The sequence below is a fragment of the Acinonyx jubatus genome, chromosome A1 (genome assembly GCF_027475565.1).
Source record: "Acinonyx jubatus isolate Ajub_Pintada_27869175 chromosome A1, VMU_Ajub_asm_v1.0, whole genome shotgun sequence".
Classification (NCBI taxonomy): Eukaryota; Metazoa; Chordata; class Mammalia; order Carnivora; family Felidae; genus Acinonyx; species Acinonyx jubatus.
This window is the reverse complement of record NC_069380.1, coordinates 191,051,777-191,070,942: the sequence shown is the minus strand read 5'-3', so window position 1 is coordinate 191,070,942 and position 19,166 is coordinate 191,051,777. Positions and strand designations below refer to the sequence as shown.

Sequence of the window (19,166 nt, the reverse complement as noted above, 5' to 3'; positions counted from 1 at the left end):
TTCTCAGGGTGTGGGGAAGTGACATAGGGTTAAGGGAAGACTGGCCACCTGAGCTATAGGGGAAGATTTCAGAAGCAGATGGGAGCCACGTGGAAGGCCTCAGGTGCCAGGACACACCTGAACTCCAACCACTAGGAGAGAACAATCACACTTCCCACTTCTGCAGTAATAGCTGGCAAAGTCCTTACTGTGTGCTTGTAGCTTTGCCAGGCCCTTGGCATCCGGCACATTATTAATCCTCATGCGAGCCTCATGAAGTAGGCCTCTTGTCAACCCCATGTCACAGACAAGACACCGAGACAAAGGGGTGGGCTACCTCATCCAAAATCATGCATTCATCGAGGGTGCACTGAGAGTCCTGCTGTCTTGCCTGTAGACCAGGCCCCCCCCCCCCCCCCCCCTGCAAAGCTGTGGGGAGGGCGGTGCGCTGGACAGCCGCTCTTGTGAGCATTGCCCAGGCCACCTTTCTGAAGGCACTGCTGATCCGGAGGAAGTCAGTGGTGCCTCCGATTTCTACCAGTAAGGCTCCTGCGTAGGATCTTCCCCCTGGAATAGACCTTTTTTTTTTTTTTTTCCCAGGCATTGATCCTGCCCCAGGGTATTTTCCAGAACTTGCACTGCTCCCTAATTACCTAGTAATGCTGAGGGCTTATGAAAATGCTGTCATTTGTTTGAGAAGGGGAGGGAAGACTGAAAGAAGAAAAAAAGAAAGAAAATGCTGTTAAACCTGGCAGAACTCCAGGCTGGGTAATTACATTCTTTGGGGTGGTGTTCTCACCACACACAGTCTGTGGAGTATTTTGGGAGCTTTCTGTAGGAATTGTGCTAAAAACATGAAAAATATTATCATTATTATTTTCTTCTACATCTTTTAAAACAGGGCCTTTATAAAAGCCACAGAGGCAGCCTCTCTCTGATTGCGTTTTTGCCAATTTGTTAGCTGTCAGCGATCTGTTCTCAGATCATAAATTTGATGGCTTCCCCCCACCCTTGAATTGTTTTGCACTAGAAGCCTAAGACGTTGGAGCCAGAAGAGACCTTGGTACAACCCCCACATTTTACAGATTGAGATGCGAGCCCAGGGGAGGGGAAGGAACCTGCTGATGGCCCTGGTCACTCACAGGGGGAGAGCACAGGCCCTCCCAGATCCATTCCTCATCAGTTTCCTTTCTCACTGGGTCCCCGCCCTCAAATGGACTCACAGGGTCAGAGCCACAACAGTCTATAGCCATCACCTAATCTAGTCTCATCACTTTACAGAGGGGGGAGCAAAGGCCCAGAGAATGGACTTATCCCCCAAGTTGGACCCTTGAGTCTCACCTTCCACTGACCCAGAACTGGCACTCTGTGGCCCGTGGGCCAGCTCAAGCTGAGAGATACTTCCCTCTGTACACCCCCTGCGTTTTTGTATCCTGTGCAGGGAAGGTACACTTGGTGTTTAAAAAAACACAAAATCCTTATTTCTGCTTTCTCTTGGGAAAAAAAAAAATCAGACTATTAGGCCACATCAGGCCTCTAGTTCCTTCCAACAATTGGCTGTCATCAAGGGCCTGCAACTGCCTTTTGAAATATTGTATACCTTCTAGTTGTCTTTGTCCTCATTGCCCTCTCACCAGCTTGGCTCAATTTGTTCATTTTCTTGCTTGGCCCAAAGAGTCATTTGTATTTTCAATCCCTGACCAATGCCATTCTCCATGATTTGTTAAGGGAAAAAAAAAAAAAACCATATATATATATATATATATCTTAGGTTATTTCTGACTATATGGTAATGGAACTTAAAGAATGCCAAAGGAGCACCTGGGTGGCTCAGTCAGTTAAGCATCTGACTTTAGCTCAGGTCATGATTTCAAGGTCTGTGGGTTCAAGCCCCACGTTGGGTTCTGTGCTGACAGCTCAGAGCCTGGAGCCTACTTCAGATTCTGTGTCTCCCTCACTGATTCTCTCTCTCTGTCTCTCAAAAATGAGTAAGTGTTTAAAAAAAAAAAAAAGTATGCCAAAGACATGAACTGCGATAGGTCAGAATGATCTCAGGGGTGGGCGCCATGCTGTCTCTGGGGCACAGAGAAGCATTAGAAGGCTTTGCCACTGGCCTGTCAACTGCCTGGAGCCCCTCCGTTAGGTACATCCGTTTGGACTTTAAGGAACATTCATTTTCAGGTGTCCTATTTTAAAGTGTGAAAAGTCTTTAGAGAAGATCAATCTAATCTTTCTTCGATGTAATATAATGAGGAGAGGGGCTAGGATTGGAGCCCTGGTGTGTAGTCTCAGATGTGCCATTTGCTCTGTCTCCTTAAGAAGGGTGTTTCAATCTCAGCATTATTGATATTTTGGACCAGATAATTCTTTGTTGTGGGGGGCTGTCCTATGCATTGTAGGATGTTTAGCAGCATCCCTGGCCTCTACTGGCAAGATGCCAGCAGTGCCTCCCCAGTTATGAGAGCCAAACATGACTCCAGACATGTGCCTGATACCCTCTTGGGGGAGAAAAATCACTACCAGGTGAGAACCACTGTCTTAAGCTAACCATCCAAGCACTCTGAGTCCTAATTCATCTGTAAAAGTAGGTTCTAATTCCAGTCCTTGTGGGTTTTGGGGGGGAGTGAAATGAGATGATGGATGTACAAGTGTATGTAAATCACACTATGTGACAAATTTGTACAGGGTTTGGTTGCCCTCAGTCACGGTAGCCTATGAACAGTCAAGCCTTCCAAGACTGATACTGGCAGTGGCAAATAGAACTGGGAACTAATGAGGGGGACTGCATGATGAACTAATGAAGGATGACATCAGAACAGGTTATTGAGGCAAAGTATGGTGTGTAGTCCCAACTTTTGAGTCTCAAGAAATGAGGAAATCACCTTCCACGAGAGGCCAGTTGCTTCCTTCTCATGTACACTCCTGGTCACATAACTGTCGTACTCAAGATGTCCCCTTGCTCTCCATTGCCTGCCAGGAATTCAGGGGCTTCCAAATATTGACTATGACTTCTCTGCTTCATGTTTCCCACTCTTTCTTCCTTGCCTGCACCACAGATGCAGGGCTTCTGGAGTACACAGTGTCCTCTCCGGCCGCCAGCCCGTGCTGATGCACTTCCCTCGGATTGGATGTCTTCCCCAGCCCTCACTTTCTGCCTTTTGAAGCCTTGCTGGCTCCCCATGGACAGATGTATTGGTTGCTTCCTTCTTTGCTCCCCCAGAGTTGTGTTTACATCTCTATTAGAGCACGTGTCATGATCTGCTTTGGATGACAGATGGCAGGATTCGTCTATCTTCCTCTTCTGCTACATTCACTGGCCTGGAGGAGGAAACTGTGTCGTATTCCTTTCCATGTCCCCCAGCCCCTGACACCATGTCTGCTACCGAGTAGATTCTCCATCAATATTTGAAGAGAATTTCAAAGATAAACAGTTGAACCTAAGCTTAATTTGACCTAAATGCCCAAGTTTGAAATATTAAGCTCCGTGTTTATTTAATCATTGAACAACTATGTATTTAATAGGCCAAGGGGAGCCATTGACCATATTTGAGGAGAGCAATGACATGGTTAAATCTATATTTTGGGAAAACCCGTCTGACTATATGATTTCTAATGATCTTGGAAAATGCATGGCTTTGACTCCTTCAAGCCCCCTTCCCCCAAAGTAAGCAAAACAAATCTTAACTATTACAGGTAGGCGTTGAGGTTTCGCTAATTAATCCTTGTAAAGGACTTTGAGATCTTCCTCTGAAAGGTGACAGAAAAGTGTGAAGCTTTCAGTGACAGCCTAATTATTATTATTACCAGGCACAAAGCTCAGAGAACTTGAAATATCCCCAGGTACCATTCAAAATAGAAAGAGACAAAAAAATGCAAATGAAGAAATTATAAGATGGAATCATTGTATCATAGACTCCTAATGTTGGCAGGGACCTTAGAGGTGGTCTTTCCTGATCTGTTCTCTCACCTTCTCAAGCTGATACTTACACTGCCTCTAGAATGTCCTTGCCCCATACTTTCTGCCATTAGAACCTGAGAGTTAAGAGCTTCGGTCTCATGGTAGAGTTTCCTGTGTTCAAATCCCCAACCGCTCCCTTGTTAGTAGTGGAAACTTGGGTAAATTATTAGGTCTCAGTTTCTTTATCTATAAAATGGGGGTGAGATTATTTACCACAGGTACTATGGCACAAGTAAGTGATGTGTGCACATTGCCTCGCGTGGTACCTGGCACGTGGTAAATGAATAAACACTAGCTCTAAAAGTCACTTGAGCTAATTAATATATGCGGAAGTGCATAGGCGATTATAAAGCATCTGACCTCCAATTTGTCCCTAGTTTAGGAGCTCCATTGAACATGGTCAGATACTTCTTGCAAATCTCAGCCCTCATAGCTGCCATGCTAGTGTGCATAACTGAGCAATCTTGGTGAAGGAAGTGAGGAGTTTGGAGATAAAATGGCCTAGTCAAATGCCAAAGCCAGATCAGGTCTGTTCTTCTTTCCAGCTGTGGAGGGGTGGACTTTCTTTTTCCTATGGTATCATCTGTTGGGCAGGAGTTCTGACCAGGGTTGTGGGTCAATTGGTATTGCCTAGAACATTCAAGTTCACAGGTTGGACCATATGTTGGTCCTGAGGGTCCAGACTCCATCTTTGTAGGTCTGTATTTTTATGATTGAGTCCCTAGAGCCTCAGGTTTTTCATCCGTAAGACAAGGGTGGTGGCCACTTCACAGGGCTGGCGTGAGGAGAGAGTGAGGAAACACCGTGAAGTTGCTTCAGAAACTGCAAAGTGCTCTGTGGCGGTTAGTGACTGTCACTTTGCAACCCACACGATTTCTGTGAACACAGTTGTTCTCTCTACAGGTTATTTCAGTGGAAGCTCCAGGCCAGGAGGGTCTGCAGAGTTCTCGTTTACATTGGGCATGACCAGCATCCAGAGATAACTGAAAGAAGCCTGAATCTTCTCAGTTAGAATCCCTGCAAAATGACTCATGTAATTGCTCTAAGTATCCTTAGCCTTTATTGTACACCCACACAATTCTGATGCTATAGACTCCTGTGGCATGCAGGGAAAGTGGGAAGGGGGCCCATTTTAAATGCCTGGGATTCAGAAGGGACCACCAATTTGGCCTGTGAAAGCAGACAGGGACTGCCAAATGTCCAAGTCAAGGCACCTGTCAATCATTCCAGACCCTCTAGTTAGCCTTTCTGTCATTCCTCCCATTAGGAAGGAAAAGGCTTTACTTTCCTTTAAAGCTCCTAGGAGGGATTTCTAGGGTCTTCCCCCTCAGGAATTAGTTGTAGGAATAATTGGGCCAGTGGAGTGCAGGAGATATATCCAGCACAGCCCGTGCGCTCCTAGAAAAAGTGACCTAGATCAAGCAGCGGGTGGATGGAGGACTATTGTGGGGACCCCCTGCCACCTACTGACTTACAGCTGAACCCACATTTCCAGTAGCATCTGCTTGGCTGGGACCTGAGGGAGGGGGCAGAGAGAGCTGGGGGAGGCGGGGGAGGGGGAAGGGGGCAAGGGGGATTGGGTGGTCCCTTTCAGGACCAGGCACCTTGTATCATACCCCCTCCCCCCCACCTAACCGCACACACAGAAAGGAGGAGAAGGTGAGGACTGGGAGACTGGGGGTGGGAGGGAGAGGAGGTCAGCTGTGAAACTCGGTGGGTATTAGCACTGAGCCTGCTGCCTGTGTGAGTGTGAGGGGGAGAGCGAGAGAAAGGGAGGGAGAGAGAGAGGCAGGCTGTGAGAGGAGAGAGGAGAGGAGAGGGGGAGCGAGCCAGCGCTCCGCCAGCATGAGGACGGGCTTCTCTTCCGTGCTCAGTTAATCTGGCTGTCAGTTGGTGTTAACGCTGCCGTTTAAGTGCTCGGATTCCAAAGGGAAACAGACAAACCTCCCAGAAGGAAAGAAGGAAGCAAGCAAGGAAGGCAGGAACTGCAGGAGGAAAAGAACAGGCAGAACAGAGCGAGGAATCAAGGGAAGGGGGGGAAATACCAAATCTATGACTGGACCTGGGCTTCTTTTTCGCCAATGCAAAAAGGAATATGCAGCACATTTTTGCCTTCTTCTGCACCGGTTTCCTAGGCGCGGTAGTAGGTGCCAATTTCCCCAACAACATCCAGATCGGTGAGTGAGAGGGGCAGCCTGGGGAGGGACTTTCTGGGTCTGGCAAGGTTTTTTTTGGGGGGGTGGGGGTGTTGTCTGTGTCCCTGTGTCCCCCCCCTTCTCGCTACAGATTGTGCTTGGTTAGAAAGCTGGGTGATAATGGAAGCTAGACTTGGACCACCAGCAGGGGAGGGGGCTTCTCTTGATCAGATGAGGGGCAGTGGGAAGTGTGCACACACACACACACACACACACACACACAAACACAGGTCCACACACACCACTCACACTCTATGCATGAGCATGTGAAATGTGAAATGTGAAACCACTGCTTTGAAGGAAAGAAAATTCAGGCTGTAGCCAGCAAAAGGGTAGTGGGTGTTTAAAGGAGTTCACTCCATTGCTTCATAGATGGTGCCTGATTTCATTCATTTATATAAATATGTGTGGTGTATTTCTGTGTGATTAGCTATTAAATATGCATATATGTATTTAAATGACCGAGGGGATGATTATTTCTTGGCTGGGGGAGGGGAAAGAGACCCTATGAAAGAAGGAGTGAAGGGTGCTGGGTTTATTGCAGCAGCTGAAATAATGCCAAAAGACCTCACTCAAAGTCCAGGGGGCTTTAATTCCTGCTCTGGACTCCCCCAGCTGCCTTCTGTCTGCTGTCTGCCATGCTGGGCTGGTGGTCCCCACTCCTCGGATCCTGGAACTTCCTTTCTTCCTTCCATTGCCCCCTCCTCTTAGATTTTCCATCCACAGACATTGTCTACCTTTTACACACACACAAACACACGTACACATAGTTCCCTTCCCTCCGCTTAGCTCTCCCTGTCACTAGGCTCTTATCCTCTCAACTTGGAGGCAGGTTTCAACATGCTGCATGCCTTTTTGTTCCCCATTTCCCTTCCTGGTTGTTGCCTTTCTAAAGGACCCCTCACCCTCCCTGTATTTGTGGAACAGCTGGTAGATATTGCTCCCCCTCACAATAATGGGTGAAAGCAAAACAAATGAGAGCAATGACACCGATAACAATGCGTGTCCACAAGGGCTCGGGGCTTCAGTGTGACCAGCCTTTCAGTGCTGGATGTGTCCCGGAATGGAGCAAGCTGCTTTGCTGGGAGGCATCTTGGTTGGCTTGGGTTCTGCTTTCTCTCCCCTGATAGGGACATAGCTCCACCAGGGAAAGTTCCTGTGACTGGTAGTTTGTGTTCTTTGTGTGAGTGTGTGTTTGTGTGTGTGGGGGGGGGGGGTGGGGGGGGCTGGTGGTGGTGGTTTTGCAGGTCCTGTTTTGCAGGGCACACATGTGCTGCTGTAGCAGTCTCTTCTGGCCTCTCCAGCATGCTGACTCCAAGGGTGGCTGGAACAGCCATGGAGTAACTTGCTTTGTTTCCTGACACCTGTTAAGCTACATCCTGAAGTGTGTCTGTGTATATGTGTTAGTGCCTTACACCTTACACGCAAAACAAAACTTCCTGCCTCCTGAGACACTTCTCTTGCAGCCCAGTCGGTAGCCGCCTACTTCTCCACCCCACCACCTCTTTCATTCATTACAGAGGAGGAGGAAGGGGGCAGGAATGTGTTTGGGGTGTGGTCACCTGGGGGGAGGGAGGGTGAGGCATCAAAATCAAGAAGGAGTTTTTTGTTTTCACTCCTTAAAATGGAGGCACATGAACATGTGTAAATCACTTGCTCTTATGTGTAGCATTGTTTATGTTGGTACCTACGTATTGCCCATAGTTCGCCGATTGTAAATGCTTGCCTTGAGATTTGTGGACTTGCTTTCTCCAAATGTATTTGTATATATCACTATGGGTATAAATGCACAGAGGTGTTTTGTGTACATGCATATGATATGTTTGCCCATGTATCTCTGTAGATTTTTCATTATATTTAACCCCAACTTATTTGTTCAACTGATAAGACCATGATTTGTTCTCAAATAAAAGGTTAAAACATTACATTGCAGAACAAATGCTGAAAATATCACCGCCATCAGGTAGTACTTGATTCTACTTGTACGATCTCTAATAAAAGCCTTACAACCCATTTATTGGTTCTCAAAAACAAACACGTACCCACTGTAGACGAAGTTATAAGTACATTACGCTAGGGCTGTGATTCCTGTGGAAGCTGAGATAAACTTCTATGTAAATATTCATTATAGTTTAGTCTCTGAAAATAGCTGATTCCAGTTCATAGAAATGGAGCTTAATTCATTAACATGTCCACAGTAAATACAAAGGTAAGGGCATGTGCTCTTGCTTCTTGGAACAAGAGCCTCAATAGGCACCTTTGTTGTGCTTTTTACTAGAATAGAATATTCTTTGTACCCTCTTGACGTTCTTAAGCCCCCACATCTTTGAAGTCCAAGGTTCTACCATGCAAATATACACAATGGCAATCTCTTATGTAACAAGCCATTCCTAGGTGGCTAGGATCATGAGTGTCAAAGAAGAAGCAAAATACTCTTTGTAGAAGTCCAGGGTTTTCAGAGAAAATGAATAATAAACCTTAGAGGCCATAGAATACTTAAACTGTATGCAGGTCTTGCTAGGTCAAAGACCAAAAGTGTCAAAGCAAAAGGTTAGAGTGCTGGAGAAGCCCACAGAGTCCCAGAACTAGATTTCACCCTGCAACATTTGTTGCCTGTAAGGCTCTGTAATAAGAAACGGGTCCAATACAGGGAACATGAGACACAGTGAGAGTTCACATGCACAGAAGAGCTTAGGCCACCCAGATGGTCACCCAAGGGAGGAGAACGAGAAATGTAGTTCTCCCGTTTTCTCTGACCTGATCTGGGTTGAGGAGCAAACAATCAGATGTTTGGGCAGAGTGATAGATGTTAGAGGCCTTGGCACATAAAAGCTCATCAGTGGAAGTTTAAGCCTCAAAGTCTAGCTGAGTCTATTTGAACTCATATCCCCAAGACTAAAGGCTACAACTAGTGGGTTTGGCACGGGGAGAAGAAAAGGGCCCATCTGGGGTGGGCTCTTGGGGGATTAAACCCATCTCTATCCCAGATGCTATGTTGCCTTTTCTTTCCTCTTAGGGGGATTATTTCCAAACCAGCAGTCACAGGAACATGCCGCTTTTAGATTTGCTTTGTCACAACTCACAGAGCCCCCAAAGCTGCTCCCCCAGATTGATATTGTGAACATCAGCGACAGCTTTGAGATGACCTATAGATGTAAGTAATTGCTTCTATTTCTGACATTTCTTTCTGCGATTAGCCAATGAAAGGAGGGCCTGTGAGTAGGTGGCGGTGTCACAAAAACCACTTGAGTTGTCATTCGTCTTCCTAAGAGAAAGCCCTCCAAGAAAACGGGGCCTTTTGAGCGATTCCATCAGTTGGTATTTTAGATCCTGGAATGCTTTAGAAAATGGGTCTGCTTTCTCACTGTCAGCTAACTTTAAATGCCAGCACAATCGGAGCTTGGGTTGACTGCATCTTCCCTACCTTGCAGAGGTTTTCTTGTTCAGTTGAGAGAGCTTCACACGTAAGAAACTTATGAGAGGTGTAGAATTAAAGATTCGAACTTGGAAAATGTAGTTTAAAATGCTTAAGCCTTTCCTGTGCATAAGTTAAAAAGAGAAAATGTTACCTGTAGCTTGATTAGAAAGGGTATATGACAAGTTGTATATCTGGTTTCCCATTTTGGGAAATGACCAATAACTATTTTAAAATTGGTGCCTTGACTATTTCCAAAATGCTTTTAATTGATTGCCTGCTTAAGGCATAGTTTGTTGGATGGCCTCTGAGCATAAAACAGAACAGAGGTGACCTCAAGAAAGAGAAGGAAGAGAGAAGTCTCTGACATATGAGTTGAATGCATTCAAAAAATGTGGGCAACAAAGACCATTTTGAGTTTTTCTGACAACTAGGACTGAAAAGGAGATTGTGTGGTTACCCGATTGCCATCTGAAGACAGAAGCATAAAAATGAATCAGCAGAGACATTTTCCCTCCAGGGATTAAGCTCAAGTAGGGATTTATGGCATGGAGGTGTGAGCTGAATAGGCAAGAACAACTGGAGACCCAAAACTGGATTAAATTGGCACTGTAGGTTTTGTGTGCCACTGTGGAGTTGGTGACTTCTACGGAGCTATGGATAGTCAAATACATAGATCCTATGGAGGAGCTTCTATGGAACTATGGATAGTCAAACACATAGATCCTATTTCCTTCAACTCTTTCCCACATTCCCTCATGGAGGACTCTCAATGATTTAAACTGAATGTGCATTGTGCCTTGAAAGCTCATATTGAGAATTTGGAATTCTTGCTATTCTTAAGACCACTCATAAGATAATGTTAATTCAAATTCCAAGAATTATTCCAGATTCCATTTATAGAGGATTTACTATATGTTAAGAACTATAAGTATTTTATAGACAATTTTATTGGCATTTATTATCATTCATTGAGCATCACTATGGCCCTTGCAGTACACTAATTTTCATGTGTTAGTTCATTTAATCCTCACAGGTGCCTTAGGGGGCACTATGTTATCTTCTTTTTAGAAAACTGAGGCTGCACCAAGTTATATAACTTGCCCAGGGTTGCCCAAGAAATAAATGGTGGTCTTGTGACCCCAAGGTCCATGTTCCTGGCACTGTGATAGATACACTGATCCTTATGGTAGCCTGATCAGTTATGCTTAGATTACTCAAGAAGCAAAAGGGTGTTTCAGAGACTTTTAAGGCAGTTGCTTGATAAAGCACCTAAGGAGGAAACCTTATAGTGCTTCAAAATATAGCTATGATTTTACACCAGAGTGACCCATTGAGTAAATAAAATAGCAATTCTGCATTTTGATAATGCTGAGGTTGAAAATCTTGTCTACTGTGTTACTTACTACCCTTAAAAAAGAGCTGGAGTTTAATTGTTGAATCGTAGTTCCGTGACACCATCTCCCTGGAAAGCTAGAATAATCTTGAATAGGTATCTGGTTTTCAAATAACCTCCCATTCCTTTTACTATGGCTTAGAGTAGGTCTTTGAAAGGAGGATTTGGATGTGGGCATCAACGTATCTAAAAACAACCTATAATTATGCATAATAGTTTGCATTTATATGCATATGATAATTTATTTACTGAGGAGAGGCTCCATAGCTTTTGTCATACTCCAAAGCTTTTGTCATACTCTCAAAGGGGTCCATTATTCAGGAAGGATTACTTGCTTAAGGAATCAGGAAAAATAAATGGCTGACATGCGTATTCACTCATACTGCTGAGAATTGTCCACAGCAGAACTTGGTGGAATGAGATGTTAACTGCTGTCCTGGTGTTGAGAGATGTTGACTGACAGGACAAGATAATAAAAGACAAAAAAAAAAAAAAAAAAAAAAAAAAAGGAGGAAATGTTCTGAGGCAAAAGGTGGTATTTCTGTATAGTTAGCTACCTAAGACTTGATCTGTAATAGGGCTGTTGGCCATTTATTGGGGAGATTGAAATATGATACAGACAGTGTTACCCATTGTAGTTAGTAAATCTGGAGTGAATGGATCTTGGTTCTTGAACTTGATTCCTGCCATATACCAGTGCACAGATTTCTATTAATTTGGTCTTTCTTTAAATGTTTTTTCAATGCTACGAATTGAGATGGACCCTGGGAAAATTGAGATGATAAAAAGCTCTTGCTTTCAAGTAGCTTATAGTCCAGTGGGGAATGCTGCTGTGGAAATTGTCTAAGAAGCAGTAATGTTATCTTGTGCTTAGATCTTTATTTTTTTCTCTTTAGCTCCAAGATCAGAGCCAGTACTGGGCAATTTGGGTGGCAATGGTGGCATTGCAATTCCCAGCCTGCCTGGAGGATTCTCTGTTAGTTTTTATATGAGGCTAGGAAACATTTTGGGGCTATGTTCCCTATGGTCCATTGGTCTGAAGAAATGGTACATCTGCCCCAATTTGAATTGAGTAAAAAACGTCAAAGGGAGTAGATCGGTTTTAGGTGGGCTGCATTAACTAATCATTTATGGAAAACCAAGAAAAGCATTTTATTTGGATTTAATTTCATGTGCTATTTGGAAATCTGGACTAGTAGCTACCTTAAATTAACTGTCTAATTACCTCCAGAAAACAAACTAAATATTTGCTATTCATAATTTTTGCTGTCATTTGATTTTTTTCCTGCCCATTTTGCTATTCATTATCCCTCCACCAGAGGGTGGAGAAGGGAAGGGAGAGGAAGTATAATAGGAACTATGCCCGCTGGATGTGTTGGCAAGAGAGGATCAAAAGGGAACAGTGGTGGTTGTAGGGTAGCGGATGCAGGGAAGATGGAAGAGGAGTATTACTAATCCCAGTAGCTAAGATGAGAGGTTTGTGTCTTCTTTGTAATCAAGTTTCCTTGCTTTGCTTGTCTGCAATCCTTCAGGGATAAAGTCATTGAATCGGCAAAGGCCTTATATTCTTCCAAGCCTGGAGGGGTATGGGTTGAGCAGACTGTCCATAGTGATAGTCATTATCGACCAGATATTCAGCTTATCTCGGTGCCTTTGTGGTAAGTATAAATAAATGGGCAGATGAGAGATACTGATAGGGATTTCCATTGAAGGTGTGAGGAGCAGTTATAACTTAATCCTTAAGTTTTCACTCATGCATCCGCTCGTTCCCTCCATATACAAATGCTCAATGCTTACTTCGTGCCAAATGCTGTACCAGGTGCTGGGAATATAATGGCCAACAAAGAAGATGCAGCCTCTTTCCTTACAGTTACGGTTACAGTTTAGCCAGGAGGACCTCAAACTTCAGTGCATATAAAATTCACCGAGACAGCTTATTTAAAGCAAGACTTAGGGGTGGATTCTTAGACTTCTTGAGTAAGAATATTCCAGAGCTGGCCCTGGGGGGTGGGCTCCATATTAGTTAGTATGGGAATCACACTTTGAGCAATTCTTGAATCTAAAAAGCCCTCCGTTCCCTTAGCAAGCATTTTTGAGTCCTTAATCAAACCCAGACATGGTGTTAAGCACTAAAATTGCAGACAACAGTAAGACATGTTCCTTGCGCTGTAGGACATTATCCCTCGTGAGGCTGTCCTGTAAAGAGAAAATTAAAATGTACTGTTGTTTTGGAGCAGCAATTTGTGGGAAGTGTCCGAGATGCCTTAAAGGGTGGGGGTGGCCTCTCAGATAGTGGTGGTTGAAGTGAGTCTCAATGATACATAGAAGCTTTCCAGGAAGACAAGGTGAGAGGGCAAGAAAGGGATGAGGCAAGTGTGTTCTGGGAAGAGGGAATGACATGTGCAAGAGTAAAGAGGATACTTGACTTTGTTACTCTCTTGTTCTGTCCTCTTGAGATCTTCCAGGCTGGGCCTCTCATGTGCCATTTCTCAAATACTGCAGAAGGGACCCCAAATGGCATCCATAAGCTAGGTTCAGCACAATATTTAAGAATCATGGAATTTCGGGGCACATGGGTGGCTCAGTCGGTGGAGCGTCCGACTTCGGCTCGGGTCATGATCTCGCGGTCCATTAGTTCGAGCCCCGCGTCGGGCTCTAGGCTGACAGCTCGGAGCCTGGAGCCTGCTTCGGATTCCGTGTCTCCCTCTCTCTCTCCCCTCCCCTGCTCATGCTCTGTCTCTCTCTGTCTCAAAAATAAATAACCATTTAAAAAAAAGAATCATGGAAATGGAATTTCACATCAAAATTTGGGTATCTTAGGCTCTTTGAAATTTTAAACGATGTAGCAGTATTAGATCTCACATCTATGTAACTCCAATTTGCTGGGATTGAGATGGGAGTATTCCCACCATCCATCTAGATGGTTTCTTTCCCAACCAGCCTGTTTGTCTCATTTTATTTACCTAGTTGGCTCCTGGAGGCATTGTTTTTATGCCCCAGTTGTTTTGTGCTGCATTCTTGCCTTGATATGTGTTTATAGATCAGCTGTAACACCAGATGTGAATCACTGTCCAGAAAGATCACAAATATCTATTGTTTGATGTTGCTGAGAACACCTGGCAAAGGTCTGTACCTCTGACACAAATTAACAAGTGTCTCTAGGAGTCAGGGAATCATATAGCATAAAGATGCTGAGAGCCTGAATGGCAGGCAGGTGGGGACTAGTTGCCTAATTATGGTAGGTTTCCCTCTTTTATAGACCCATTCATGAAGCCCACGGGGATCTAACCAGACTTTAGGCATGGGTAGTAGACGGACAGCATCTTAACTCTTGCCTAAGGGTCCCTCATCATTTTTAGAATTGTAGACTGATAGTCAATTGAGTTGTTTTGATTGACCTTCATAGTGTTCTTTAAAATGTGGTATAAAAATCCAGATTTCTGTCTTCTCTAAAAAATTTAGACCATTGGGCAACCCCAGACCTACATTCCTTCTCAGCTTCTATGGTCTGGAGCTGAGAAGTGCTGTCCAACTTAAGTATAAGGCATAAACTCTCACGTTTACCAAAGTCCTCACCACTCCCTGTTGTACATAAAGCACTGTAACAAAATTACGCAGCTTGCTGAGGCCTGTGAGCAAGCTGAGGTGCTCATATATAATTTATATCCTTCAGCACCTGTCATTTCATTGTTTCATTCAAATAATATCTGTTCTTCACTCTATAACTAGTAATAGAGGACACAAAAGATATGTGAATTCTGCTCTAAAAAAAACTGTATGTAGTAATAATTAAAAGAATGGAGGGCTTGTGCTGAGATAGACAAAGTTAAAAAAAAATTTTTTAATGTTTATTTACTTTTGAGAGAGAGAGAGAGACAGAGTACGAGTGGGGGGGGGGGGCGGGCAGAGAGAGAGAGGGAGACACAGAATCCAAAGCAGGCTCCAGGCTCTGAGCTGTCAGCCCAGAGCCCGACACAGGGCTGGAACTCACGGACCACGAGATCATGACCCGAGCCAAAGTCAGATGCTTAACCGGCTGAGCCACCCAGGCACCCCTGAGATAGAAAAAGTTTATTTCAAAGATCTACCATGTGACAGATACTTCACCTATGTTGTCTTTGAGTTTTCGGACAATCCTATAAAGTTATTATCCCTAATTTGTAGATGATGCTATTGAGACTGGGCAAGAGTGTCTTCCCCATATTCTGCAGTGGAGAAGGGCTGACCTAGTATTTGAAGTCAGCTTTGGAGACTCCAAAACTCAGTGAGCTTTCCCCCTTTCAAGACACATAGGGACACAGAAAAGAAAGCTAGCAGTGAAAGAGTCCAACGCAAAAAGTGCCACGGTGAAGTTTATGATTGGGGGTTAAGAGCTAAGGTTTCTGAGGCAGAAAGTGGCTGTGGGCAATAAGGAAGATTCCTCTGCCAAGGTTGAGCAGGCACTGAAGGGTGGGGCATGTGTTTGTTTTGATGAGGTGAAGAGTTCAGAGTTTGCCTCCTGCATCCCCTCTGTGCTCAGTTAAACGGCCGATATCTGCATTTGTCTGGTTGATGTTACAAATGACTGTGGCTTCTCCATTTTCCTGTATGCCTTCCCTTTAAGACATGCAGGCATCAACATGTATCTGCATTTTCACTTTTGATTCTTTTCTAATATTGCTAATCATAAGCTTTTCGGTGCCGACTTTGTGAACACTGCTTCCTCTGACTAGGTTGAAGACGACTGAAATCAGCCAGATTGCTGTTCTCCACTCAGATGGTCAAGATCAATGGTTAAGATTCATTCATTTGTTCATTCATTCAAAACTCTATTATTACTGCCTTCTATGGAGCACATGTACCATTACTACCCCCTTCCAGACCCTAGAAGACAGAATTTACTGATTCAGAATTCTTTCCCACTGAGTGTAGACATGGCCTTAAATTCTTTCTTTCTTTTTTTTTTTTTAATTCTTTCTCACCATAGCATTACAGGCAGCTACTACAAATTGGTCAGAGTTGAAGTTGATGCAACAGATAAAATCCATTTGCCAACGTAAGACATTATAGTAGGAATTGAGGAAAATAAAATGCATTAGGCATTGATTCTCCCCTGAAGGGGCTCAGTTTCTTATAGAGGAAATAGGCATGCACAAAAAACCTGATATAAAGAAGAGGTTCTCTCTCTGTCTCTCTGTCATGCGTGTGCATGCGCGCGCGCACACACACACACACACACACACACACACACACACACACCAGGTTTGAGGCAGTGAAAAGTATGTGAATTGAGATTTGAAGACATGGATTCAAATTCTGGACTAACTTCTGGAAACAAGCATGTGTGTGACTTTGAACAAGCACTGCCCCCATCCTCATTTAGAAAATATAGCTCATTGCACTGGGTGTTGTATAGAAACCAACTTGACGATAAATTTCATATTGAAAATAAGTAAATTAACTTAAATTAAATAGAAAATACAGCTCATTTAGAAAATAAAGCTCAGGGGCACCTGGTTAGCTCAGTTGGTTAAGCATCCAACTCTTGATTTCAGCTCAGGTCACATCTTGTGATTCATGGGATCGACCCCCACGTCAGGCTTTGAGCTGAGTGCGGAGCCTGCTTAGGATTCTCTTCCCTCTCTCTGCTCCTCCCCTGCTCATGCTTTCTCTCTCAAAATAAATATTTAAAATGAATATGTAACATAAAGCTCATATGATTTCTAAGAGTCCTTCTAGGGCTATATTTCTATGGTGAAAGTGTATAGAAGACTCAGGGATAAACTATTTAGAGAAGACTCTCTTGTATCAGCCACTAGATTGATTGAGAATCTAAGGAAGACTCTGAACTTTGCCCCCACCAAGTTACATATGCAGGCTACATTTTGTATGCCAGTGCAGGGGTACTGAGCCCCCCATGAGCCTCAGGTACATTCATTCAATATTCAACAAGTGTTTACGGAGGGCTTACTAATGTGAACAAAAGCAGAAGACAGCCCTGTGCTCATGGAGCTTACCAGCTAGTGAGAGATGTAGGTATCAAAGAATTGTACAGATGAGTATATCATGATAGGTTGTGACAAAGATGTGAAAGAAAGGGCCATGGTTCAGTGAAAGCATATTACAAAGGAATCAACTCTGGGCAGAGGGATGAATAGGTTTTGAGCTAAGAACTGAAGGGTTTTTAGTGATGTGGTGCTGGGAATAGGAGGCATATTCTAGAAGCCTCCTGGACAGAGGCCTGGTGGGGAGGACGTGAGGGGTGAGGGGAGTGTAAGGCTGGAAAGGATCACAAGGGCTAGGCCTTGTGGGGCCCCATTGCAGATTTTGATCTTTAACCCAAGAGCCATGGGAAACCCACTAAAGGTTTTAAGCAGAGAAGTGTCACGGTCAGATTTCTGCTTTCTCACCAGGATTCAGATGCTTGAGAGCACTTTGCCACTTTCATGTTCCCTGAAGACTTTCTGCGTATGTAGAAATGACCTCTGTGCCTTTACTCTTGTTGCCAGTTTGGGATGAAGTCTGGCAGCTGGGCAGAGGGACAGACACTGGGGGTAGGGGAAGCCGATGACTGGGTGTAGGGGTAAGTTGTCACATGGGCTCTGTGTTGTGCCCATGGGTGTTCTCATGGGGACTGAAGGCTGGTCCAGCACACGGCTGGTAGGCCTGTGCATGGAGGCAAGGACTCATCTGGAGTCCCTACTTAATTTCATCAGCAGAAAAGTCCACACTACACTACTTTGGTCTGCAGTCAAACTGGACACCTCCTTGCCGTTTCCTCCACTTGTACCTAGAAACTGTTCATTCCTTCCATGTTCCCCTTTGATATTCTGTCCTTATGCTCAGTCCTAGCCTTTATATCACCTTCCTTGCTTTCCCATGGTCATATCCTTCTCTGACTCTTGGCCCTTGGTACCTTCCCTATAGCAGCTGTCATACTTAGCCCTGGGTTTTAGTCACCTAGATCTTTATCTTATCTGACCAACTGGCCTAAGCAACTTGGAAACTATGGCCACATTTTCTTTAGCTTCTCATTGCAGTGTCTACCACAGAATAGTGTTCAGTGATGCTAGTTGAATGAATAAATGAATGAATGAATGAGGGAATGAATGAATGAATGAATAGCTGTATATTATATAACATCAGGGACAGGGATGAGAGTAAACCTGAATTATTGCCTTTCACGGGAGTAGTGCTCTGATATTATGAGTTTTGAGAGTTCCAATAGGCTGTGTTGTAAATTCCTGTGGAAGGCTGTTATAACTGTGCTGTTAGAACACAGTGATGGGGGTGAAAACCAGTTGTAAGTCAAATCAGAAGCTCAGCCCCGCTCCTCCTGGACTATTGTCAGTAAGGGTTCTAAATAAGGTGCAAGACTCTACTGTCTATAAAGGATTTCTGGTTCAAGGCCTGGCTGTGGCATTGATGCCTTGTATGGCTTGGACAATTCAATTCTTTTTTTTTTTTTTTTTTTGAACTTCAGTTTCCTTCAGATGAAGGAAATAACTATACCAATTATATGTGGTTATTATGAGAAGGAACAAATGACAGTTGATTTCAAATCAACTTTCCACTCAATACAATGCCATGAGGCAGGTGCTTTTAATCTCCCTTTTCCTCAGATGAGAAAACTGAGCTCTCAGAGGGAATGGGAGAGGGCATTAGCTTGTGTGTTTCTAGTTCCATCCCTAGACATCTGCAGTCCGGGAGGGCTTTCTTCAGTCCACTGCTGTGCTGCTGCTCTTGTGGACCCTGTAGTTTCCTTCCTGTAGCAGCAGCTCAGCTCCCCTGCTATCAGAGCTTATGGCTTTTGTCACACAGTCCCCTGCACTTTCAGGTGGCCTGTGCTCCTCTGTGCCAGCTACAGTCGAGGTGTGCATTGTGCTGAAGATACTGGAAATCTCTTTCCACCCTGACTGCTCTTGTGACTTTGGTGTGTCCCAGCTTGCTGTCCAAAGAGCACACAGAAGCCTAAGGTCATGGGAAGTCCAGATCTCAGAGGATGGGGGCAAAATTGGGGTTAATGAGGCAGTTGTAGGCTAATGAAATTGACACCCAATGGTTAAGCCTGTTTCTGTGTGTTCATTATGTAGAATCTCTAGGATGGAAATGAACATTTTAAGAATAGCATTTAGGGGCACCTGGGTGGCTCCTCAGTTGAGCGAACGTCTGACTTCGGCTCAGGTCATGACCTCGTGGTCCCGGAAGGTCTGGGACCTCAGGTCATGACCTCCTGCATCTGGC

At 44.4% G+C, this 19,166-nt stretch overlaps 1 protein-coding gene across 2 annotated transcripts in view; it reads left to right on the top strand.

The window, feature by feature from the left end:
* Window positions 1-5,674: 5,674 nt before the first annotated feature.
* Window positions 5,675-19,166, top strand: part of GRIA1 (glutamate ionotropic receptor AMPA type subunit 1) — a 312,249-nt gene continuing 298,757 nt past the window's right edge. Inside the window, exons 1-2 of one of the 2 annotated variants that reach the window (XM_027077529.2) lie at window positions 5,675-6,114; window positions 9,149-9,286. In XM_027077529.2, coding sequence (XP_026933330.1) covers window positions 6,033-6,114; window positions 9,149-9,286 — 220 coding nt within the window. In that variant the 5' untranslated portion in view covers window positions 5,675-6,032. The remainder of the gene's footprint in view (window positions 6,115-9,148; window positions 9,287-19,166) is intronic. The other variant, XM_027077522.2, reaches the window with a different exon arrangement.